The 26,678-nt window shown below is 40.2% G+C and overlaps 1 protein-coding gene across 4 annotated transcripts in view; it reads left to right on the forward strand.

Moving 5' to 3' along the window:
- The window catches only part of CPVL (carboxypeptidase vitellogenic like), a 126,372-nt gene that overhangs the window by 12,447 nt on the left and 87,247 nt on the right, over positions 1-26,678 (forward strand). For 3 of the 4 annotated variants that reach the window (XM_065939178.1, XM_065939181.1, XM_065939179.1), the window contains exons 4-5: positions 8,760-8,948; positions 15,400-15,518. In XM_065939178.1, coding sequence (XP_065795250.1) covers positions 8,760-8,948; positions 15,400-15,518 — 308 coding nt within the window. Of the gene's footprint in view, positions 1-8,591; positions 8,637-8,759; positions 8,949-15,399; positions 15,519-26,678 lie in introns of those variants that run through there. The other variant, XM_065939180.1, reaches the window with a different exon arrangement.

The following is a 26,678-nucleotide window of genomic DNA, read 5'->3' on the forward strand; positions in this document are numbered from 1 at the left end:
TCGGACACGACTGAAGTGACTTAGCATGTGTGTGCGTGCATTGGAGAAGGAAATGGCAACCCACTCCAGTGTTCTTGCCTGGAGAGTTCCAGGGACGTAGGAGCCTGGTGGGCTGTCATCTATGGGGTTGCACAGAGTCGGACAAGAATGCAGCAGCAGCATTCTTCAGCCTGGAACTCTCTTCTCTCTAGATAGTCACTTGAAACTCTCCAGTACCTTCAGATCTTCTCATATGTCACCTCCTCAGAGGGGCCTCCCCTGATCACCTGATCTAAAAATACCACTCCCCCACCATCCCTCACTAACCCTTTACCCTGCTTTGATATTCTTAATAGCTTTCCTCTTTCTTGTCTCCTTTATGTGGGAAGGTTCATGAAGGCAGACACTTTGTCTCTTTTGTTTTCTGTGCCTGCACTGGAGTCCTGCGCATAGTAGAGCTAAACTCCATAGGAGCTAACATATATTTGTTTATCAAATGAATGACCAGTACAGTGAACTTGGGGTCTTGTCCCAGCTCTGCTACCGACTAGGGTATCACTCCTTGGGAATTTGCTCCATCCACCTGAGTCTCTGTTGAAGAGCTGCATTAACTCCTTTCAAGAGTGATGGTGAGGATCCAATGAGATAATGTGTGCAGAAGAGATGAGGGAAGCACTGAGATGATCTGAGTGCTTGCGTGGGGATTGCCCCCAATGACAACACTGTCTCTTTTAGAATCAAGGAGGAGTGAGTTTCTTGTCACTTTAGTGACAAGTGATGGCTTAAGGAGTTAACATTGAAAGATTTCCTAGGACCATCCTCAAACAAAATACTCTTATCCATTATACCCAGTTTTATCCTTGTATTTGCCACATTGTGTATCCTGATTATTTTTATGAAAAAATTAGTCATAATAGATAGCAAAAAGGAGGTTCATTCTAAAAAAAATAGGACTACATTAACTTCAGTAGAAAGAATTTCTCAGCAGAAAACATTTCTTTTGCCATGAGTCTTAAAGGATTGAGGGCTTCAGCCATCCCCCTAAAATTATTTTCCAAATGTAAGGAAGGTAGAAATTAATTTTGAAGCAATTTCTGGGCATGTGAGTTTTCACTTTTTTGCAAATAAACATACCCTTAAATCACTCACAATTTTAGCACCTATAAATCTTGCAAATGGCATGCCAAGATAATCCAGTTAACCCAGAATTCTGCTTTTTTGTCAAAAGTTGCATGGAGGCAGATTTTGTTGTACTATGTCATTTCATAATGATATATATGAAATCAACCCTGAATATTCATTGGAAAGAGTGTTGCTGAAGCTGAAGCTCCAATACTTTGGCCACCTGATGCAAAGAGACGATTCATTGGAAAAGATCCTGACGCTGGGAAAGATTAAGGGCAGGGGGAGAAGGGAGTGATAGAGGATGAGATGGTTGAATGGCATCACCAAATCAATGGACATGAATTTCAGCAAACTGGGAGACAGTGAAGGACAGGGAAGCCTGGCATGCTGTAGTCCATGGGATTGCAAAGAGTTGGACACGACATAGCAACTGAACAACAACAATATGAAAAGTATATGGACTTTGGATTCATCTAGATCTGGCTTCGGAGGAGGCAATGGCACCCCATTCCAGTACTCTTGCCTGGAAAATCCCATGGACAGAGGAGCCTGGTGGGCTACAGTCCATGGGGTTGCACGTGACTGAGCGACTTCACTTTCACTTTTCACTTTCACTTTTCACTTTCATGCATTGGAGAAGCAAATGGCAGCCCACACCAGTGTTCTTGCCTGGAGAATCCCAGGGATGGTGGAGCCTGGTGGGCTGCCGTCTATGGGGTCGCACAGAGTCGGACACGACTGAGGTGACTTAGCAGCTGCAGCAGCAGCAGCAGATCTGGCTTCAAATTTGAGCTTTTACTGTTTAATGGTTGAGTTGAGGGCTTGAAAAAATTAACCTCGTGCTTGAGAAACTAGTCAACCTAAGATTAAGTTTCCTCATCCGAGTTTGTCTTATATAAACCTTGAGACTTAAGGCCTTTCTAAGAAGAGTGACACAGATATAAATGAAATAAATAAAACACATGCTGTCCATGAGCAAGTGAGAGGCTCTGAAACGGTCATTATATAACCAGGAAACCCATTTTAATTTGTTTGGCCCAGATAGTCCTAAACTTTTATCCTTATAAAACCTAATAATATCTTGCTGAATCAGTATTCTATAGAGGATTCTATGGGAAATCCTGGCTTGCCAGAATGCCAGACATATCTTAAATGTAAAATCCATTTATCTTCCCTTTCCCATTTTATTGTTGACCTCTCAGAATTTTCACCCAGATGTTTAATACTAACTTACAGTAGAACTGTTTAAGTTCTACTCTTTGCTCCTTTACCCCCTCCACCTTGGTTTTTTCCACAGTCGTCCCAACTATCCGTGTATTAGTTTTATAGCAGTGCTATAGCAAAGTACCACAAATTGGGTGGCTTAACTCATCACAGATTTATTGTTTTAGACTTCTGCAGCCTGGAAGTCCAAAATCATTGTGTTGGTGGGGCCTTGTTCCCTCTGAAACCTTTAGGGAAGAATGTTCCCTCGTCCTCATTTACCTTCTGGCAAAAATTTTACTTTCTTATGTTATTTCCAAACTCACCTGAGTAGGGAGATAAGATCCTGGTGCACATTGCTCATTTTGGAGATGCTATTAATAGTATTATGGGCTTCCCTTGTGGCTCAGATGGTAAAGAATCTGCCTGCAATGAAGGAGACCCAGATTTGATCCCTGGGTCAGGAAGATCCTCTGGAGGAGGCAATGGCAACCCACTCCAGTATTCTTGCCTGGAGAATTCTGTGGACAGAGGAGCCTGACGGGCTATAGTCCATGGGGTCACAGAGTCAGACACAACTAAGAAATTAACACAACACAACATTAGTAATATTGGAATTATTGAATGGTCTTTGAAAATTGATTGGTATTGGCCTCAATTCTTTGCTGTACTACCTGTGAGATTCTGGCAAATAACTTAAATTCTCTGAGGATCAATTTCTCATCTGTAAAATGGGATAATAGTACTTACCTGATAAAGATTAGAAATAAAAATATGAACTAGTAAGCACAGTTCTGATACATGGAGTGAATTTAATGACTGGGGACTTTACTGATATCATTATCATGAGGATGCCTTGGATCATGGGGGCAGGCTTCCTGTTTCAAAACTACTATTAATGTTTTGGGACATTGGCTACTTTCCCTTCCTACCTCCATCCAGATTTTCCTTCTGGTTGGCATGAGATTTCAAAGTAAAGCTCCCTACTGTAGTGTCAGAGAGTTTTATTTCCTCCTCTTCCTGATTCTTTTCATTCACTACCTGCCACATAACTTGAGTTTGTCTCCTTTTCCTGTGAGCCCAAGGATATGGTGGCAGAGATAGGGATGACTAATTCAATTAGCAAGATTAGACACCGCTGTCTGATGCCAGAGGGGGAGCCTGTGGAAAGGAGATAGGCATGTAAGCCTCAGGGCCCCTTCAGCAAAAGCTTGCCCATCGCCTTGTGTGTCATGTACTATGTCCTCTCTGGGGAAAGAGTGCTTCAAATATCAATTTTAGAAATTAAAATGATGCCTTAAGGAAAACGAATACTGGATCCCTTGAATAGAAGGTTTTCTTTTGCCATTTGTTTTCGTGGAAATCCTTAGCAAAATATAGCTAGATTTGGGATTTGGGTTGGTATTTAATTCAGGGTTACACAATAGCCCTTCAAGATTCACATGCTTTGGATATGCCTGAATAATCTTGAGAGGTGACTGAATCCTTTTTAAATAGGGGGACCACTTTTATGTACCTTTCTTTAATTGCAAATGTCATGGAAATGTCTGTTTCTAGTTGACCTGTTTTTTGTTCGTTTGTCCGGGGGAATGTTTTTCTTGTTTTGGGAGTACTCAAGGCAGTTAAATACGTGAGAGGACTCCTAAATATTTTAATTGCAGCTATGACATTTATTACATGAACGACTTTTATCCTTTGGAATAACCTATAATGTAAACTGCAGAAGTGGGAAGGGGAGAAGAAAACATAGGGCTACTTAACATGCTTGCTCTTTGTATCATTCTGGAGTTTTTGTTTCTAATTCTTTTCACTGGTAGAACACACACTTTCTGGTGGCTTTCTCGGATTTCTTTTCTCAAAGCCTTGCCTATCTGAGCGTATTAACTGGTTGCTTCTACACACAGATGACAGCTTGGCAGGATTTTCCCTTTTTGTCTCTTCTGATCATTTCCATTGGAACTGGGATGTGAGTTGATGGAAAGTAGTTCCAGCTCAGTTTTCAAGTAAGAATCATGAGACTCACATGAGCAGGTAATAAATGTTGAATATCAGAGTTCTCTGGGGTAGGGTGGCCAGGGAAGCCTTGATTTATGGTGTTTGCTGATTTCTATGGTATAAATACTCCCATCATGGCTGATTTCAAGCTATGAGATGTTACTCAACACCTAGTTGGAAAGAAATGCACAGTAGCAAACCATTATATAACCTTTCAATTAGATAAATATGAAAAATATAATTCCAGAGCATATATGATAGAAAACATAGTAAACATGGTAAATTAGTTAAGTAGTGATGAGTTTTGAGTATTTATCACTTATTTTTTAATATCACATATTTAATGGTAGGCTTTTATACTCTAATTTTGAACAATAGCTGCATTGAACAGCTGACTCTGAGTTCCTGGAGATCTAACTATTGGTTTTAACATATTGACTGGGACCCGGAAAAGTCATTGTCCTACCCAAGGTTCAGTGAATGAGTCATGTTAGAACCAGGATTAGTACAAGTCATTTCTAAAACCCAAATTTCTCTGGAAAGACTTACTTATTGATGTATCTGTTTATTCATTTGTTTATTTATTTATTTGTAATACATGCTTTAAAGATTTAATGAATTTAGACTGTAGCAGACCATTACTATCTACTGAGACAATAAGAGTCAAAATATTTGAATATATGTAATTACAACCACAGATGGGTGAGTGGAAAGCCGATTAGATTTAGGGCCATAAATGAATCCTGGTTTTGAGTCTTGGTTTTGCTGCTCAACAGCTTACAACATATTTTATTCTCTAGTTCCAGTTGTCTAGACTGTGAGATGAAGGAATTGGACCATATGAACATATACTACCTCCTGTATGTCTAACATATCATGATTCATTATTTAGACCCATCAGTTCAACAGCTATTTGCTTAGAACCAATTATATTCACATTTGTTATGGACTCTACTCCAGGCAGAACTGGATATAAAGGCAATCAGAGTAATTATTATTAGAACAGCATCTCATGTTAATGCAGAGCCTTTTAATTCAACAAAGAGAAACTTTCCTTTGAGTCTCCGAGGTTCTATGACAGTATGAGATCGGGACACATCTTCACAGAATGTTAGTGAGAGCAGAATCTATTCTAAAAGGACAAACAGAACTCTTACTCCTAGGAAACGCAAGAGGTCATAACCAGGTAGTAATAAGGAATAAGGAACAAGCCATGCCTACCAGTTGCTTCACTGATAAGAAAGCAAAATCAAAAATGACTTTCTTCTAATTATAAGATTAATTATTGTAGAAAATTTAGAAATTATTAATGAATATTAAATAAGGACAATATACTATACACTCAATTTAATAGCTTGCTTTCCTTCACCTAAAATTTTAGTATATTTTATAAAACATTCTCAGTAGAGTCATTTTAATTGCTGTATATGATTCCATTTTTCTGATGTACAGTAACTTATCTTAAATTGTTTACATTGTTGACAGTTTATCACTGTGATAAATACCTTTGTTGATATAAAAAAATTGTATCTTGTACACATGATTTCCAATTGTAATAGTTAAGGTTTTTAGTAAGAGGTTTGGGGCTTCCCAGGTGGCGCTAGTGGTAAAGAACTTGCCTACTAATGCAGGAAACATAAGAGATGTGGGTTCAATCCCTGGGTCGGGAAGATCCTCTGGAGGAGGGCATGGCAACCCACTTCAGGATTCTTGCCTAGAGAATCCCCGTGGACAGAGGAGCCTGGCAGGCTGTAGTCCATAGGGTCACAATGAGTCGAACATAGCTGAAGTGACTTAGCACATACACGCAGTAAGACAGTTATAATGAATCACAGATTTTGACCTTTAGCATATTTGATTCTGCCAATATTGTTTTGTACTTGCATATATTTTATTCTGTTTCTGAACATTTATTAAGAGGAGCAGTTTGCCTGTATCCTTCAGTAAGATGTATTTGAACTGGAAATAGCACCAATGTTTTCATATCACTTCAAGTAGATATATAATACAGTGTAGGGTTAATAATATTTTCACTCTCTTCGGGCAATAACTTCCAATACAGAGTTTATTAGTTTAGAAAGGACTCAATAAATGTTCAATAAATGAAAAGACTTTGGCTAATTTAGGATAGGCAAAATACGTTAGTGAAAGAAGTGAAGGAAAAAAAATACTCCATTCATGATATGACTTTCATTTTCATCAAGAGAGATGACAGCTAAGCACAGTCCAGGAACTCTGACCATTAAATGAAACAGTGAAATAAAGTATGTTGTTTTTTTAATTCACCTACATGGGAAACCATGACTCTAATAGTTATTTGATTAAATGTTAACGGGGACTCTTAAGTTGACCCAACTCTTGCCTTTGTGTGTTAGATTTGTCAGTTAAAACAAGACCAATTTCACCTTTCTTTCTTTAACATCTTTGAGTCAACATTTGCTGACAAAAGAAGTTGTAACTACTCTGGTTATTTAAATATTAATGACTTCCATTAAAGGGGGCTGGATGTTTACAGCAGAATGATTGAGAAATTAGATGGTATGATTAGTTCCTTGTTTCTGCCTGCAGGAAAAAAACCTCTTAATGGAAGAGCTTCTTCCAATATGTTTTTAATACCACAGATTTTTTTTTTCCCTGTGAACCAGTTAGAGAGTAAGATTGTTGAATTCAAGCATTCCTTGAAAGTAGCTGTTATTAAAACATTAGCATAACAAGTTCTTATAATTTAAAAAAAATCTTTTATCAGTGCCATAGTGGTCATAATACTTGAGCTTCTTGGGAACCTAATTTCAGTTTCTAAAGTCATTTTGTTCCTTATTATAGTAAGTAGACAAAACCACTCTTAAGTACATGGTCTGTTTGGTTGGGCTTGTTTACATTAAGTCTGGGGAATTCTATTAAGTTAACCATGAAAGACTTGACAAAGGTTATGTATTCAATCAAATTATAATTATAAATTTTTATCTTGTTGGAGAAATGTGGCTGAAAACCTTTCTAAATTTGCTAGAACCAATATTTTCCTATTATGCTAAATTGGGTTGTGATTAGCATATGGTTAATAGGTTACAATACCTTGTATGTTTTTAAGGTATATTAATGACTTGGTATATTAAGGCTCTGAACAATCAGGGCAAGCATTGTATTTGCCTATATTGTATATTTCTCTTTGCATCCAGAATCTGAGTGAGCAGGGTATTTAACTAGCAGTAGTACAGACTCATTTAATAGCACTGGTGCAAGAATCATATTACTTAATAGAGTCAGGATTAACAGAAGCAATTGAGGCACCTGCCTTGGATGTAAAATCTAAGAGTGCCAAAAAACTCAGTAATCAAGATAAACAATATTTAATGCAATACTTGAAAAAAAATCAAAATTAGCTAAAAAAAAAGTCCATGATAGACAAAATTTCAAAATTAAGAAAAAAGATAAGGTCCCTTTTTACATCTACATCAGACTCACCTTACCCTCAGCCCAGCCCTGACTGCATACTAGTTCTGATTTCTCTGCTTTGATGTCTGTAGATAAGGTACTCCTTTGAGTCAAATTTTCCATGTCTAAGATTGATGATCATAACCCTTGTTTTCCTGGTTGAGTTATCAGGATGTTCAGATCAGCTAAAAATACATTGGAAAAACCCATTGTAAATACAGTTTACATGTTTACAAGTTTAGGGAATTCACCATACATTTTTATGCTGTTATTATCAAGCAAACATCAGGTTAGAAGATCCTTGAAAAGCTTTGTGTTAATAAAGTGTGAGGTCTATCTTTTGAGTTCACTGGTCACTTGCTATAGGGGTAAGGGCCTATAAATGGTTGTAGGATCTTCCCTCTCTTCTTTCTTTCTTTTTTGTTCTTGAACGCAAAGTTTAGTGATTTGTAAGAGATAAAAAGCTGGCCAGAAATCTGTTCTGATTATTTTAAATTTCCCTGCAAAACACCCATGGACAAGTCAGGTCTCACCTTTTCTCAAGCTTTGCCTTCCACCAGTGATGGCTTCCCCATTTCTCCTGCCTAACAGTTCCACGCACTTTTTACTCACCTTCTACCTTGGTAAGGCCTTCCTTCCTAGGTTCTCCTGTCCTGAAATATGTTCTGAGTCCTCTGCCTGGAGTGGATGACTGTCCCTGCCACTCACTTTGTGATTTGTTTAGAGTCCCTGTTGTCTTCATGCTTCCTGTAATCCTTCATAGAATTTATTTTCCAGACCACAGTTTTATAAATAGAAGTTGTTGCTCTAGTTATATTGCCAATCACTTAAATAGCCTTCATTAGATTGTTAATTTCAGGATGAGCAAGGACTGGGTTGATCTTATTTAGGCTGTATCTAAGGTACTTAGCAAAGAGCTTTATATGTATTTTTTGAGTGACTTAATGAGTGTTTTGCATATAAAGGGGTTTGATAAATATTTACTCTTTAGATTCATTTGTGGAAAGTTATTGTTTTCATTCTAGGCCCAGAGGGAACAGTCGGTGTCATGTGGAAGGCACTTTTTTTGCTGGTCTTGTTGGCGCTCAGCCCTGGTGCTGATGGGCTGTTTCGCTCCTTGTACAGAAAAGCCCATGTTTCCAGACCACGTAAAGGAAACCCAGGACAGCCGTTATTTCTGACTCCTTATATTGAAAGTGGGAAACTCGCAGAAGGTAAGCTTAAATCTGAAACCACTGAAACTGTATACTTTCAACAGTTGTTGTTTTAGCAGATGTCTCACAGGATCCAAAAGACAATATGATATTTTACTCAATTGTTTTATTTCAAATGTTAACAATTTGATATCATATAGTATCAGAGTTTTGAGCTAAAAGGAAAGTTCATCAGGGTCAGATTAACTAGTAGTTGAGTCTCCACATATCTGTTTATAAAACTAGTATATTGCCTGTCTACAAATGGTCATTTAATAGGGCTAATAATAACCTTAGAATTTACTCTGTGTCAGTTATTGCTTCCAAGCATTTGATATAAAATCATTTAAGCATCTCAACCAACCTATTTAAGCTTCTTTACACAGAAGATAACTAAAGCAGAAAGAGATGAAGTTACTTGCCAGTCATGCAGACACCAGCTGGTAGATGCAAGGGTCACATCCAGACAGCTTCATTCCAGAGTCTAAGCTCACAGCCACTGTGCTTGGCCCCCTTGCCTGAGAAGTTATCTGAGTCTTAGGATTCATTTTCCTCATTGGTTAGATGGAGATAAAACAATTCACCCAAGTCGCAGAGATGTTAAAAATATCAGATTAAAAAATGTACATGAAAACTCTTTGTAACCTGTAAGTTGCTCTCTAAATACCTGTATTTGCTGATGGCTTTTATTTAGAGATTGTCCTAATACTAGTACAAAAAGTGTCATTTTGTGTCATCAGAGTCTAAAATTTATGACCTGCCTCTACTCTTGATGCTTCTTCATGCTTAGGGAAATCACTGTATAAGATAAATGATGTAACCTTTCTGGACCTCACGATGCTCCTAAACTATAAAATAGTATATAGACAGCTGTCCTGCAGAGCTGTTTGTAAAAGGAAGCAGAGAAATGGGGTGGTGGCTGAGGAGAGTTATGGAGTCAGGAAGGGTCATTAAGAGGGTATGAGATAATGACAAAAGTGGTCCAGTAGAGAGGGGAAAGGTGATGGGATGGGATATCTTTTGGTGGAGCATATCTTGGAGATGAGCATCCATAGATGGAAGTCTTGCTGTTTGCTTTGGATTTTATACCTAGTCACATGTAGGAAGGCAGACTTAATCCTTCTGAAGCTGATATGCTGGTAGGTTTCATGGGCATGTGGAACTGAAACTAGAAATTTTAGGGAAATGATCATTTTAAAGATAAAAAATAAATGCATATATTCTGTATGGAAGTTTAAAATAAAGCGACTTTTCTTCATTTGAAGAGATCTCATAGTCAATAGACTGTCATCATTTTTTTTTTAATTTAAAGCCAAAACATTTTCCCTTCTTATGGGTGCATTTGAGTTCTGTTCATATATCTTTGCCTGAAATATGCATTGATTCCATGTTTCATCATGTTTTTTGGTAAGAAAAGATGAAAAACTTTGATAATATAGTCAATGATAATATAATGAGGCAATGCAGTCTTTTTTTTAAAAGATTCAATTTTGCTTAGTGCAGAAAAGTCATGAAAATATGGCAGCCCAATGGTATAGGCTGATGTCACTTGACATAAATGAAGAGGCAAATTATTAATCTAAATCTATCCAGTTGAGTGATATGCATTGCTTTTAGCTTCTTTAATAAGTGGGTGCTGATGACTGAGATTATGTTCATTCACATAGCAGAGTTAAATACTCATTACCAAACCCTACCAATCCACAGATGAGGAGCTTGAGACTCAAATATTTTCTATGATTTGCCCAAGAGGACACAGGTAATTATACCGGAGATGGGATCAAGATCCAGATTTTCTGCCTTCTGCTCTGTAATTTGCCTACTATAATTTATTTTCCTTTGTTTAAAAAACTTGTCCTCTTCTGAAGTAACCAGATGCACACACATGAAACAAGGAATCAGGCAATGGACCCTAAAGGGCTAAAGGATTACATTTGAGGTAGATACACTGTAAATTTTTAGAAGGAAGCTATCCCTGTTGGTTGGCATAATCCAGTTAGGAAATAGTAGTACTTGTAGTAATAGTAGTAGTAAGAAATAAATAGCTAACATTTAGTTGTAATTATATCCCCTGTTCCTGTCACAGTGCCTGTATGTAATAGGCACTCAATAAATATTTATAGAATTTGAATTTGAGACCTATGTTCCAGGAATTATGCTTTACACGTTATCTCTTTTAATCCTTAGAACAACCCTAATGAAGAATGAATAGTTATTGCTTTCATTTTATAGATGAGAAAACTGAGGCCTAGAGAAATTAAGTATCTTGCCCAGGGCTATGTAAAGCTAGTAAGTGACAGGTCTGACTTTAAAACCTATCTCTGCTGAGTCATGATTCCTGGGTCAGGAAGATCCCCTGGAATAGGAAATGGTAATCTACTTCAATATTCTTGCCTGGAAAATTCCGTGGGCAGAGGAGCCTGGCAAGCTATAGCCCATGGGGTCACAAAAAGTCAGACACAACTGAACACACACACACACACACACACACACAACTGAACACACACACACACACACACACACACACACACACACACACACACACACACACACACACACACACACACCTGACTCACAGCTCAAGGTAGGAACCACTGTGCTATGTGGCCAGACTTGAAGATATAGGGTAAGAGCCTGTACATCCTGAGTGAGGAAGACAGCTTAAACAGCATTAAGGGAAAGTGTCTTTGAATTGTACATCAGGTAGAACCAAGTGCAGAGAATATAGAGAAATCTGCCTGAGATTATCCACATCCCACCCATTCCTGGATTTCTTGCCTATGAGCATTTCTCTCTTATGGATGTTAATGGTAGTAAAGAAAGATTTCAAGGGAGATAGTTTTATTTTCTATCCTTTTGTGCCAACCCTGTTAGATCACCATCTGATAAGTGACAACATTTAAAATATTAAATCTGGTGTAACATTACTTTCTAAATTTCTGTTATATAGTCAGAAATCTTTGAATGGAATTTTAAATGGCTGATCCAAAATCTGGTACATCTGGGTATTCAAATGTAGCCCTGACAACATACTTAAGGATAATTTTATTCATTCGCTTTACTGAAAGTTCAGGAAGCTTTGGACAGATGATCAGCTCACTGCTCTGAATCCCTTTTGTGCATCAAGTCTGTTGAAATCTTAGGGACGTGAGTCTCAATATCACAACAAAACATTTCTGAGATAAACAGTAGTTCACAAAAAGACACAGAAAATTTTAATTCCTTTTAAATTCCCAGTTAACTAGCTTAGTTTTACGTAGTTGTAATTGTGTATTTGCTTTCTCTGCAACTAGAATAAACTGTCACTCTCTGAAACAAAATGAATAAAATTAATATGGGGGGGAGGCAATTTTAGTGTATTTCCAAATGCTGCCTTTTCATAAACTTTAAAGAATATTTTGCTATTGGGTCTTCATTTATTAAAACTTATGGCCTGGTAGTGTCCTGTCCATCCAGATGATGTTGCAAGTCTTTGCAAATATGTAGTACCTGATTAGATGATTCAGGCCCTTCTTTGGTCATGCTCCAATCTTTTTGGATTGGAAGTGTTACTATCACAAGCACCAGTCACTGCCAGAAGTAGGAAGTGAAGCTGCTTCAAAGAAAACCTTTTTCCTTTTTTCAACTGTTTCAAACATTTGTATTATGAGTCATGGTTCCAGGAAGAAAGAAACTCCTACATCTTGGGAGTTTATTTTCCACATTCCATTAACAGATTCTGAAAGGATGAATGGGACATTTGAAAATGCCAAAAAAAAAAAAAAAATCAATTTATTTGAGAGAACTTTTAATCATTTTACTGTGGTATAATTAGAGGAAATTTAAAATTCAAAACAAGGCTAAACACTTCTTTGAAGGCCAGAGAAAATTTTTTCTGAATTTCCTAAGATCTTAATAAGGCCTGCCTACCTTAGGAGGTTTTTGTAGAAATGAGCTAGTCTGAGTGCATTGCCAGTGCGTCATGTTTTAGTTCGTTAATTCACATTTATTCATTAACAAGTATGTATCAAATGTCTTAAGTGTTTGAATCAGCATGCTGTGTCCCTGGGGGTACAAAGGTAAGCAAGACAAATTCCCTGCTTTCCAATAGCCCCTGATCTAGAAAGGAAGGTAGAAAATATACCCCAGTCAGTTCAAGGCAACAGAGACAGAACTTTGAGATTCTCGGAAAGGGTCAGAAAGAGAGGACCAGGTAAGCATCTGAGTCATCTTCAGAGCAGGCCAGCGGACCTCGTGTTGTGCTGGTCTCAGAGAGAGAAATTGATTCAATCACCTGTCTCCCAAAGTCCATTCCCTCCTGCTCCTTTCTATTATGTTTTCTCTTCTTCTCATTCTACTCTGACCTTTCTCATTTTTCTCGTCTTTCTTGAATGCCCGTTTACTCCTCTGGGATTCACTTCTCACACATTCCCAACCCCTCAGTCTTCAGTTCTCTGCTCCCCCTTTTTAGGGGGGTCTCTGTTAGATTTCGAGAAGGTTAATAGTTTTGTGAAAATTATTTCAAAAGTGTTTTAGGTACAAACTTCCAACTCCAAAAGGTAGGAGTCCCAGGGCTGTGAGTTAATAAATTGTCTTGCGTATTTGAAAGTTGCTAAGAGAGTAAGTCTTGAAAGTCCTCAGTGCAAGAATAAAAATTGTAGCTGTAGAGGGTGATGTATGTTAACTAGGCTCACTGTGGTAATCTTTTCACAACATATAGTGTATGAATATTCAATCATGTTGTACATCTGAAACCAGTATCATGTTGTATGTCAATTAAATCTCAAAAAAAATGGCCAAAAGAATTCTTTTAAAGACTGCCCAGCCCTGGAGTTGGTTTTTCTTTGGGCCAACTGAGAGTGGAAGCAAAGACGGGAAGAGGGAATGGTGGGGAATGGGAATAGGCAGGTACACACTATTTTCCCCTGAACATCTCCCTTTTCTGTAAAATCTTTCTATCGTCTTTGCCTTTTTTTTTTTTCTTTTTGAATGGGAGGGATAGGTCTCATGGGGAAGAAAATGGTGAAGAGGTAGAGAAGTTGAATTAATGTTTCCTGGCGGATCTGCACTTGACCCCAAAAAGGCAAAGTCTTCTAGACTATTCTTGGGGTGGCCCACGGGCTTATGAGAATCACCCCTTTCTTTGCCCGAGCTCTTATTTTACGTGCATCTCTGTGCTCAGGGGTCATATGCATGCTTGCATTTGATCCTCACACAAAGTCCAGGGTGGACAGATCAATATCCACATTTACACCATGGCTTACCACGCGCTATCAGTGATGTCACTGAATACCAAGTTGGGAAGAGACGCTGTCAATCGTCATTCCAGGGCCCGTGGGCTCCGGCAACCCACTGAAGGCATCTCTAGTTGGTAGCACATGTATAGGACCGAACTTCCTTAACTACTCTCTACTAACCAGTCTCCAACTTAGTAAGTCTCAGACTTAAGTAGCTATTCTTGAACGATCGATTTTTAGCAGGGACAGTTGCTTTGTTCCCCCTAAAGTTCTCCTCATCACCCAGGCTTCGCCACCACCCCCTGCTTCCTACCTGTTTACTGTCCCTTCTCCAATCCTTTCTTATTCACTGCTTCCCCCTCCACTCCCTGCTGCCTACACCTTCTGACTGACTCTCTAGCTGAGATGCCTTGTTGCAGGGTGGGGGCAGGAGCTCTCTCTGCAGCCTGACTGCTGGGTTTAAATTCCAGCCTTCTTTTACTGGCTGTGTGACCTTGGGCAAGTTCCTTAGCCCCTCTGTGCTTTTAACTTTCTCATCTGTAAAGTGGAGGCAATAATTATACCACATGATATAAAACCCTTGTTATATCGGCCTTGGAAATCTTAGTTCTATCGGTTTTGTTTACTCCTGGGCGGCCTCAGCTATCTGAGTGTTATCTCTTACTCGCTCCCTGTCCTTTTGCTGCCCTAAGAAAACCAGGACCTGTGCGTTTCACAACTGTCCCATGTCCTGTTTGGCTTCCTCTGGGTGGCCACATGATCACCCCCAGTCCCACTGCCTGCCTCTCCCCACCCTCCTTAGCCATCCCTAGTCATCCCCACGCCCCACACGCCTCACTTCATTTCCCTTAGTGGAAGTGTCAGGCCCTTTGCTCCCACCAACAGAAGGATGTGACGAACACAGGCCTTCCCTAGGCTGAGAGTTTGTTCGCTGTGTTATTTCTCTTGCACCCCTCACCCCCACCTTTTGGAATTAGGTGACTTTATCCTGCCCTGGCCTTCCAGGTGGCCCAGTGTGAACACCTTGATTTAACTTTAGAGTGGAGTTGAGGATAGCTGATTTTCTTCTTGGCTAAAAGGTGAATGCTGAATATGTGGACCTGGCTAGGGCAGTAAACACCTTTATGGCAATCCCCCTGTAGCCTTTTGATCACTCCATTCCAGACCTGGCCCCTGGGAGAAGTCTGGCTAAGATGGAGATGGCCAGTGCTGCATTTATTTTTTGTCTAATCCTTATACATCTTTTCCCCCACTAGGGAGACGGTTGAGTTTGGTACCTCCTTTCCCAGGATGGAATTTGACAAGCTATTCCGGCTACATCACCGTGAATAAGACTTACAACAGCAACATTTTCTTCTGGTTCTTTCCTGCAAAGGTAGGCCTGCAGCAGTGCCCGCACAGGACCCTGGTGCTCAAGAGCTGACTGTGTTGATCCAGGTGGAAACATCAGTCTACAGTCAACCCAAGGGTGTTTTTTTGTTTTTTTTTTTAATCTTTTAGATTTTTTTTTTTTCTAAAAATAAGTGCCAGTGATTCCATGTAGTGTTCCTGTTTATGTGCAGGAAACAAATGTTAGAGGGGGAGGTCCAACTTTTAAATTCCTTGCAACCTTATTCAGAGTATTAGTGCTGTTATCCTCTTCCTGCCATGATCTTCTTCCTATCTTTTTGTTGCTTTATTCTAAAAATATCTGGGGGCAGGGATGGGTGGTGGGGAGCAAGGAAGGACATGGAAGGGGAGACCCCTGAAGTTCAAAGGTCATGCATGTCTAAGCCTGTCTACGTTTAGTCAGGCATGGACTGCTCTGTTTATGGATTTTACTGTACCAATTATTGTTGCTATACTCACTCCTTTGTGCATCCAATACCCACGTACTGTGTAGAACTCTGTGGGGACACAAAAGGTAAGAGAACTGAACTCACTCTGTGGGCCATTAGGGGAGGGCTGGGAAGGACTGGTGACCCGGGATGGCTTCCTAGGAGGGGTCTCTTCACCTCACATCCATACAGACATAGGTTCATTTATCCTTGTACTTTACCAGCTGTGTTTAGCTCAATTCAAGGTCACACGGTGCTTCAGCACAGACAGATCCCTCTAGGCTTATGGATACTATTGGGGGTTATTGTAAGAGGTACTGAGATGCATAGATAAATCTTATCCCACCACTGGGTAATTTTCTATTTTTATTTTCCAAATTGAGTTTGCTTCAGAAGCCAGAGAAAACAAAGAAAAAGTTATCCCTGTGGAGGGTAGTGTTTATTTTTGCATACAATTTGCATTTAACAGCACTGTATATGTAATGACTGCATAAATTGCTTAAATGAAGTTTCTTCCCTTGGTATTGTGGGGCTGTGTTTTCTTGACTTTTCATTTCTGCTTTCTCAGCCGTGGCCTCTGATTGTTCATCAGGTGGTTGTGTGGGGGAGCGGAGAAGGCCTGTAAGAAATGGTGAGGGATTCCAGGTTCTTAGTGGCTGGGGCTCAAAGTAGTTTTCAGGCTGTCACCACTCTGGGAGGCCTCTCCGGGACCCCTTATTTCTTCCTCATTGTACTCGAGTGAGGCAAGTAAGGTTCCTAGAGCACAAAATTTAAGCACTCACTTTCATGGGTGAGCACCTAAGAATTGATGCTTTTGAATTGTGGTGCTGGAAAAGACTCTTGAGAGTCCCTTGGACTGCAAGGAGATCAAACCAGTCCATCGTAAAGGAAATCAGTCCTGAATATTCATTGGAAGGACTGATGCTGAAGCTGAAGCTCCAATACTTTGGCCACCTGATGTGAAGAACTGACTCACTGGAAAAGACCCTGAAGCTGGGAAAGATTGAAGGCAGGAGGAGAAGGGGATGGCAGAGGATGAGATGGTTGGATGGCATCACTGACTTGATGGACATAAGTTTGAGCAAGCTCCAGGAGTTGGTGATGGAGAGGGATAACTGGCATGCTGCAGTCCTTGGGGTTGCAAAGAGTTGGACACACCTGAGAGCCTGAACTGAACTGAACTCATGGGGGTACAAGTGGCAAGGTTGGCACCTGAGTGTCCTCTAGACTCCTGCTGGAACCCCTCTTGGGGGAACCCAACTAGAAACTAGAGGGCAAGGGAGTCTGGTCCATTGAGGTCTGCCTACCAGGGCACAAAGCCAAGTGGAGACTGGATTTTCAGAAGCGGTCAAGAAAATATCCGAATATCCAGCACAACGATGTTGAGGACAGTTGGTATAAATTAAGCCTAGAAAGATGACCTATTTTTGATAGGTGGGAAATTTCCTTGTGTTCTTAGAAGTCTCTTAAACTTTATGCCTTTCAGAAACCGTACTGTATGGTTTGTGGTATCACATCTATCTATATAATATGCAAATGCAGGCATTTATCATGAATTGCAGTTGTATGAGTTTTCAATTGCCATTGTACAAATTTAGTCACTTAAACAACACAGATTTATTATTTCACAGTTCTAGAGATCAGAAGTCCAATACAGGGCTCACTGGCCTAAAGTCAAGTTGCTGGCAGGGCTGTGGTCCTGAAGGCTTCTGGGGAGAATCGGTATCCTTGTCTTTTGCAGTTTCTAGAGCTGTTGGCACACGTTGGCTCAATGGCTCCCTTTCCTGTCTTCACAGCCCATATCAGTGAGCTGAATACTTTGCACATTGCATCACTTTGGCCAACTCCTTATTCATCACCTTCCCTACTCTTGTATTTTGCCTCTCTCTTCATATAAGGTCCCTGGGATAACTTTGGACCTACCTGGATAATCCAGGGTAAATCTCCCTATTTTAGTGTCAGTTGAATAGCAACCTTAATTCCATCTACAATCTTATTCTTCTTAATAATTAACATATTCACATGTTCTGGGGATTCGGATATGTACATCTTTGAAGGCCTTTACTCTGTGCAAAATGGATACTTGAATTTACCCAGATTAGTGATTCACAATATGTTGTTTTATTTTATTGTGCTTAGGAATGATCTTCAAATTCCCCAGAGATTCTGACTCATAAACTAGGAGAGGCTAGCAAATTGTAGTATTAGCAGGTGAACCATGCTTCAGAAATCATCGCTTCAGCCTACAGGCTACTATTCTGGATTCAGTGTTCCTGATCCCAAAGTGACTCACACTTTTGCCAGAAAGAAACAGCCAGAGCAGGCAAACCCCAATGGAGATGGTTGTGTTATCCCATGCACTTACCTAGGATGCAGGCTAGATTGAGGGACTGAAGAGGTGAATGCAGCCTTTGGGGTCAGCTCTCCTAATCCTGCCACTGCTGGGTCTCCAACTCCAATGCACTCTACCTCTCCACCCTCACCCTAGCCCTGCCAAACCCGATTCCTTACTCTCTCTTCTGCTTTGGTGGCTGGTTACGATACCAGTGAGCTCCTCATTGATTTCTGCATGATGTTTTTGTTTTTTTTTTTTTTTTGGTAATGATCCAGATTTGTGAAAACAGGGAAGTGATCAAACAAAAGCAAAACGCAGACTCAGTCTTCTCCTTTTTAGGTTGCCTCTAAGCAGGTGGACAGCTTTATCAAGGAGACTGGTGATGCTCTGGGACTGTAAAGCTGGTCAGGGAAAAGGGCTGAGAGTTTACACTCACTCCTAGTTGCTGGACTGAAACCCCTTGCAGTAAAATAACTGGATTGTTGGGGCCCCCCTTTAGTTAAAGAAGACCTGCCTATGCACCCCCAGATTATGTTCTCTGGGGGCCCAGAATTGTAGCCCTAAACACATTCTAAGGTGATCCCAGAAGACTTGAACCTGAGGCCACTGCGGCATGAAAGATGCTTAAGAACATAGTGTTCTATTGAAAGTGATAGACTGTGGTTCAGGAGAGAGGCCCAGAGGGATGAAAAGACGGTTCTGTTGACAGGTTATCACCACATGGCAGCTGGGATAGATAGTTCCAAGGCCTCCTTCAGGGGAGCCCACACACGTAGCCAGGTCTTCAAGGCCCCAAAGCAACCTTTCCTGCCGAGGCAGTCAGGCTATAAATTATGGACCAGGCCATTTTGGGTGAAGGAGATAAAGCATGCGACAAGGAGAAGCAGTGGTCACTGAGATGGCAGAGAGTTCCTTTCATTTGGCAGAAATAATAGTTTGTTGCCTGTCACAGGGGAACAGCTGATACGATCATCAGGAGAGAAATGACCCCTTACAAAAATTGAAGGTAGAGAAAATAAGAGACCCAGGAAGGATGCCACACTTCTAATAGCCCCTGGGTAATTTTTTGGACTGCTCTTTCTCAAATTAATTGTGTTTCCTGTTATTTCTGTGAGGCTCCCCTCTTATTATATACAAATCAGTGAATAATGGGTTCCAGAACTTGAAATTGGTGTGCAGCTGGGGGACACAATCAACATGAGAAATGAATAGTCATTTTTCATAGAATAAAAAGTACAATGAAACCAATAAAAATGTAACAATTATAATAGCTGCTCTTAATTGAGCGTTGACTATGTGCTAATAAGTACTGTGCATTTTTCTTTAATCCTTACGAAAACCACATGAGGAAGGAATTACTATCTTCATTTTACAGTTGGAAGAGAATTGCAGAGATTAGATAATTAGCTCCAAGTTTCCCAACTAGAATTGGGCAGAATTAGACTTTAAAACAAAATCTCTGTTGGAGAAATATTTGCTCTTGATCATCCCAGGTTGATTGTGAGAAAACAAATTATGGAAGGCAATAAATTACAATTGTTAAAAATATGGCTCTTGAGTCAGGCTTGGATAAAACCTTGGCTCCACTCCTTATGCCAAATGTGACCTTGGGCACATTCTTAACTTCTCTGAACATTGGTTTCCTTATTTTAAAATGAGGCTCAAAATACCTACTGAACAGTGGTTTTGAGAAAATGAGATAATATGATAAAGTCTCAGAATGGTGTTTGATATCTAATAAGTAGAGATGCTATTATTATTTCATTATCAGTATCATCTGTCATTACTAGTTTTCCTACTGTTAACACAAATACTTTACAGAACAAAACCAGACATAATTTGGGAGGTTAAAGAAGGCAGGAGATAAGGAGCAATTCCAAATTGGAAGGAGTTGGATGCCAGCCAAGAATGTGGATTAATTGTTACTGGGAAAGGAAATTACAAAGTAAAGTTGGGATTTTTCATGTTTAAGAAGGTAAAAAATCATATATTATTTTTTTGAAATTAGCATCCTTTTCATTAGAAAAAGTATCCAACATTTAAGTTTTTCTTATAGATATAGGAGCAATTTGTTGGATGCATTTATCTAAAACCTGTAGATTATTCAACTGCCATAGAGTCAAAATCTGAGATGTCTAGAGTTGGGTCTAAGCCCCTTTTGGACTGCCCCAGTGGCTCAGCAGTGAAGAATCCACTTGCATTGCAGGAAAGGTAGGACACGGGTTCAATCCTTGGGTTGGGAAGATCCCCTGGAGTAGGAAATGGAAACCTACTCTAGTATTCTTGCCTAGAGAATCCCATGGACAGAGGCCTGTAGTCCATGGGGTTGCAGAGTCAGACATGAATTAGTGACTGAGCACACATACACGCTAAGCACCCTTTACTCAGTTCCCTACCTCATTCCTCAGGCCAAGAAGAATAACTGGGGTTCCTGGAATCTGACGATCTGGTGATGGAGAAAGGTCAGTATTGTATTGAGTCAGCAAGGCTGGGATAGGGTGAGGCATGGTAGGTGCCTGGAGGCAACATTGTTTTTTTCTTTTTGCCAGTCTTACTTTTTTTTTCATTTATTTTTATTAGTTGGAGGCTAATTACTTTACAATATTGTAATGGTTTTTGTCATACATTGACATGAATCAGCCATGGATTTACATGTATTCCCCATCCCGATCCCCCCTCCCACCTCCCTCTCCACCCGATTCCTCTGGGTCTTCCCAGTGCACCAGGCCCGAGCACTTATCTCATACATCCAACCTGGGCTGGTGATCTGTTTCACCCTAGATAATATACATGTTTCGATGCTGTTCTCTTGAAACATCCCACCCTCGCCTTCTCCCACAGAGTCTAAAAGTCTGTTCTGTACATCTGTGTCTCTTTTTCTGTTTTGCATATAGGATTATCATTACCATCTTTCTAAATTCCATATATATGCGTTAGTATACTGTATTGGTCTTTATCTTTCTGGCTCACTTCATTCTGTATAATGGGCTGCAGTTTCATCCATTTCATTAGAACTGATTCAAATGAATTCTTTTTAATGGCTGAGTAATATTCCATGGTGTATATGTACCACAGCTTCCTTATCCATTCGTCTGCTGATGGGCATCTAGGTTGCTTCCATGTCCTGGCTATTATAAACAGTGCTGCGATGAACATTGGGGTGCACGTGCCTCTTTCAGATCTGGTTTCCTCAGTGTGTATGCCCAGAAGTGGGATTGCTGGGTCATATGGCAGTTCTATTTCCAGTTTTTTAAGAAATCTCCACACTGTTTTCCATAGTGGCTGTACTAGTTTGCATTCCCACCAACAGTGTAAGAGGGTTCCCTTTTCTCCACACCCTCTCCAGCATTTATTGCTTGTGGACTTTTGGATAGCAGCCATCCTGACTGGAGGCAACATTTGAGAGGCTCCCTCCCTCTCAGGGTCCTGCAGGTGCTCACCCTGCCTAGCCAGATGCCAGGAAAAGCACGAGTGCAGGGGATTAGGTGAACACGGGCCACGCATCCACAGTGCAGTGCAGAGGCAATGAGCCACTCTGATGCTTGTGGCCAAAGCAAAAGGCATTCTCTCTGAGAGCAGGAGAGCAGGTCCCCAAGGGTCCCTGGAAGCCAGCAGACAGCCGACTCGGGGAGTGCAGACACAGGGCCTTCGCACACCCTCAGTTCACTTCCTCCTCTGGATGTTTAGACTGCTTCAGTAACAAAGTGGCACAGAACAGCAGCTGCCAAACTTGTGACTGCTTGTCAGACACAACTTGGGAGCTTTACAAATAAGACAGATTCTGAGGTCAGTATGCGACGCCTCCCAGCAAAGATCTGATTTGTTTGGTCTGGAGGGGGCCCAGGGATCAGTGTTTCTATAAAGTTCCGCAGTGATTCCAGTGCAGCTAGTCAGTTCACTTGATTTTGAAAAGAGAGAACTAAAGGTCAGGGTACTTTCTCTAGTGTAATCTCCAGACATATTTTCTCATACTCCCTGTGTTCAAATGATATCTGACCAACTTAACAAGTTTTGAATTTTCAGCGAACATGATATTTAGCTTTGTCAGTAGAGGGTGCTGGAGGGACATTGCAGGAGGAAGTTGACTTCTCTTCTTGGTCCCTTGTTCGGCGTTTTGCTTTCTCTTGGCCCTGCTGCCCAGTCCATCAGCAGTGTGTGTGGAGGGACAGTCAGTGATGCTCTGCTTTTGCTGGGCACCCAGGCCACAAAGACCTTCAGCAAGTTTATAGACTGGACTCCATCCCAGTGCCCACCTGTCTGTGGCCTTCACAGACAGGTCTCACCAGTGAGCAGGCTTCCTACAGCCTAGGCTTCCTACTTTCTCTGGCACGCTCTCATCAGCCTGGACCACCTGCCTCCCAGGGGGTCACTTCCAGCAGCCTTCCTGGCATGGACACCTTGGACTTCTCGTTGACTGTGCTCTTCAGGCAAGCAGGCTCCCAACATCCTGACTTCCTCTGCATTCCTGGCCCCTGCCAGCCACAGCCTGCTGTCATGCACGCCTTTCCTATTTGCCCAGGGGTTTTTGGCCCACTTTGCCTGGGCACCTCAATGAATTTCTCAGCCCCTCAATGGGCTGGAACCATAGCTTCTCCAACGAGATCCGGACCGAGGCCTTGGCAAGGGCCACACCCCACCTTATGAGTTCGTTCATCCCTGGACATTCTCCCTCAGCCCAGATACCCTTTAGAGTTCTCTTTACATATTTATGGTTATCCTTCCATTATAATGAATATCATTTACATTAAAATATGGACACAGGAAGCCTACCCAGCATGCTGGCATTTGGCCAACACCAAGGAAGTGGCTCAGTGAGGAAGACGATCTCTGGTATTCCATCCCCTCTCTTGTCCTGGGCTGGATGAACATGGCTTATGGAGACCAGAGCAAACACTAGGACTTATAACGGTATTGAAGATCAGTGTTTTCAAGTTAAAAAAAAATTTGAAAAACAGAAAAATTTAAGAGTTAAAATTTACTGTGTGGTTATGGGGAAATTTTCAGGATCCACGGCAGCTGGTTTTTCTGTCTCAATCTTATTCTGCTAAGACCAGTGAATTACTCATTTGTGCTTCATTGCAGATCAACTTGCTTTGCTTCTACAGACATTTAAGAGAAGATGGCTACCCTACAGTTTCCTAGCTTATCTGTCCGTGGACCATGCAGTAAACAGAGATTAACTAGCACTTCTCCTGGGGGCAGAGTGTGATTGGCCCAGTTTGGATCAGGTGTTCTTTCTTGGTCCTATGAGCTAAGACTGAGGGTGCTGGGTCATGTGGTAATTAACATGGCTAATGGGCTCTTTCCATTGGTGCATGGACTTAGAGAAGGGGATGTGATTCGGACAAATCTCTTAAAATATGTCTACCACTGATGGCTACAAATTCACCAATAATACAGTAAAGATGTGGAGGTCACAGACATTTGTCTTCTTTAAACATTCACTGTTTATCTTCTCTTGACTGTGTACTGATAACATCAGGGATTTGGGAAAATAGAAGGTAGAGGAGTGAGACAAATTTTAAAAAAAGTAGCTAAAAATGATAAATTATGGATCATCCCATCCATAAGTATGCTCAGACTCTGCAGAAACCTTGATATGCCTCATTGCCTTTGAGAAATGAAATTTTAATAAGGATAAACAAGTAAACATTTTCAGCCATTTCTTTCTGTGCATCAAGAAAGGAAAGTCAGTCCTTTTCTCCAGCACCCTTCCCCCATTCTTCTAATGTCCAGCGTTTTGGAAGAAGGCATGAACAGAGAAGCCAGAACTTCCTCATGAAGAAATAACAGCCAGATAGAAAGGTTAGGAAGGAGAAAAGTAAAGAAGATTCTAGTGGGGTGTGAGTTGGCTCAAATGAATGAGACAATTCAAAGCTTGATGAGAGTCAGTGGGAACTTGGAAGTGATATGAGGAGGCTTCAGAACAGAAAAAAAGTTTTTAAAAGTTAATTGTCCATATGATGGTACAGTGGCAACTATCATAGTATAGGAAGTTTTTAGAAAGTGTTTGAAATGAACCACTATGAGTAAAATTCCCCTGAAAAGCACTGAATGTCTTAAGTAAGTTGTTTTTATGTGTTGGGAATATGTGTGTATAATTAAAATGTTATTAAGTATCTAGTTAACAGTTATAGTCACAAAACCAATTGCTTTAAATAAAAATCCTCTGCCTTCATTAGTATCATTAGTATTGCAGCTGAAATATCAGCTGAACTGGGACCTGTGTGGCAAAATGGGAGTCCATTCAAACATACTTGGAATTTTCAAGACAGTTTCATGGGGTACTAATGACTTCAATTACAACAGAACATATTACTTAACTTAAACCAAGCAAATGATCAGCCTCTGCATATAGAAGTGTGAAGGGAGCCTTAATTAATTTACTAATTGCACTGCTTATTTTAAGCGGTACCATTGGTTTGGGTCTATAGTGGTTAGGTTGCTGTTTTCTCTTACAGAGTGTGGTGTTCCTTTGTGGGGCTGGAGAAAGGGAGTGCCTAGAGTATGTCCCCAGGCCTAGGCATTGGCAGAAAATATTGCTCCAATACTTACTGGGTATCTAAGATTCCTTAGGGTTACTCCAATAAGTCCTCTGTCTACACTGTAGTCTTATTACCTAAGAGTACTGAAATCTCTAAGTGTTTACTGCATCCCTGGCCCCAGTGTAGGAACGTACTGCTTCAATGATTATGTAAAGTTAGAAGGTTATCTCTACTGCGTGATGTAGAGGAGGGCCTGGGAGGATGGAGTGAAAGATGGGTATGGTTTGATGGGGAACAGGGTGAAAAGGAAGACTCAAAGTATAAGAGGATGCTACTCATGTGGGAAGCAGTAGGGCAGGAGGGTTTCATTTCATTAGTGTTTTCATATAGAGTCCTCTATGCTCCCTTGGAAGCAAGGAGGAAGAAGCTGGGCGTTTTTGAAGAATCTCTTTATGTACAGAATGTTAAACCAAATAAATGGATTTTAATACTTCAAATGACAGTCTGTTAAGACCTAGGGTATTTTTTCACCATCACAGAGAATGAATAATGGAATGCGTTAATGTGAGAGACTGTGAAATTTTCTTCAGTAGAGATCTAAAAATTAATTGATAAACTACCTCCTTCTGGGCCCTTCCTTTAGCAACAAACCCTGAGGAAGGAGTGTCCAAGTTCATGAACTGTCCACCAGGGGTCACCAGAAGAACTGAAAGGACTTCTGAGGCAAAGCCATAGTTCACGGGGAAGAGGGCGATTTGTGATTCTGTTGTTAGAGACTTCTCACTTAAATATTTAGGATTCTTTGTCCCTTCTTTTATATTTAAAATTTCCTTGTCCCTTATTTTTGATCGTCAGTTCTTGCTACACTACTCTGACCTATATGTCATTGGTAGATATTTTTCTTTTTAATTAAATATATAAATGCTTATTTGTAAGGAATTATTCACATTTCAAATGTTAGCCCATCACCGGAGGCTGCCTTTAAGTATTCAGTCTAACATCTTCCCATTGTTCTTTTATATTACCCATTTCTTTAATCACTTATTTATTACCTGTCTTACCAGTTTACCTGAAAAGTAGCCAGAGCTAACACTTAAGTAGATACTCTAGGCACTATTCAAGTGCTGGGCATGTATTAACTCTGAATCTGCATAACAGTCCTGTACAATAGACATTATTATTATTCTTATGTTCAAGCAGAAGACCCTGAGACACAGAGAAGTTAAGTAACTTGCCCAAGGTCACACAGCTATGAAATAGCATAATTAGAATTTAGACCCTGGCAGTCTGGTGCCACGGTCCATGTTCTTCTTCATTATCTATCCTTTCTGTCCATGAGTGGGAGCTGGCCTGCATCCCCAGCCCTAGAATAATGCCTGTTGATGTTCTATGTTAAATGAATTAATCCTTCATGGTAGATTCAGAGTGTCAGACTCTTCAGCCAGATGATGATATGTACTGATATATGAAGAGATTTCCACAACATGTTGTTAAGTGAATGCAGAAAATATAGAATATTATATATTGTTGTTTTTGTTCAGTTGCTAAGTCATGTAAGACTAGTTTGGGGGAAAAAAAGGTATTTATGTACATAACATGTAACATCTATGAGATATGTGTATATGTACATGTGAGGAGGTGGGGTAGGGTATAGAAAAAAATCTGAAAGACTAAATACTCCAATGATCATCTTCAGGGAATAGGATTGGTGGGGCAAGGGGGATTTTTTATACCCTCTCTTTGAAAAAAAGTAAGAATAAGTATTTTCTTTATGATATGAAAAACTTTAAGTAAAAATTTTGAATTTTTGACAAAAATAAACACACTCTTATTTCATACATTCTTGAATTATAGTTTCAGAATAATAAGTACTTTAAAAGTCCTTCATTTCCTAAATC

Source organism: Muntiacus reevesi, chromosome 6 (genome assembly GCF_963930625.1).
Source record: "Muntiacus reevesi chromosome 6, mMunRee1.1, whole genome shotgun sequence".
Taxonomy (NCBI): Eukaryota; Metazoa; Chordata; class Mammalia; order Artiodactyla; family Cervidae; genus Muntiacus; species Muntiacus reevesi.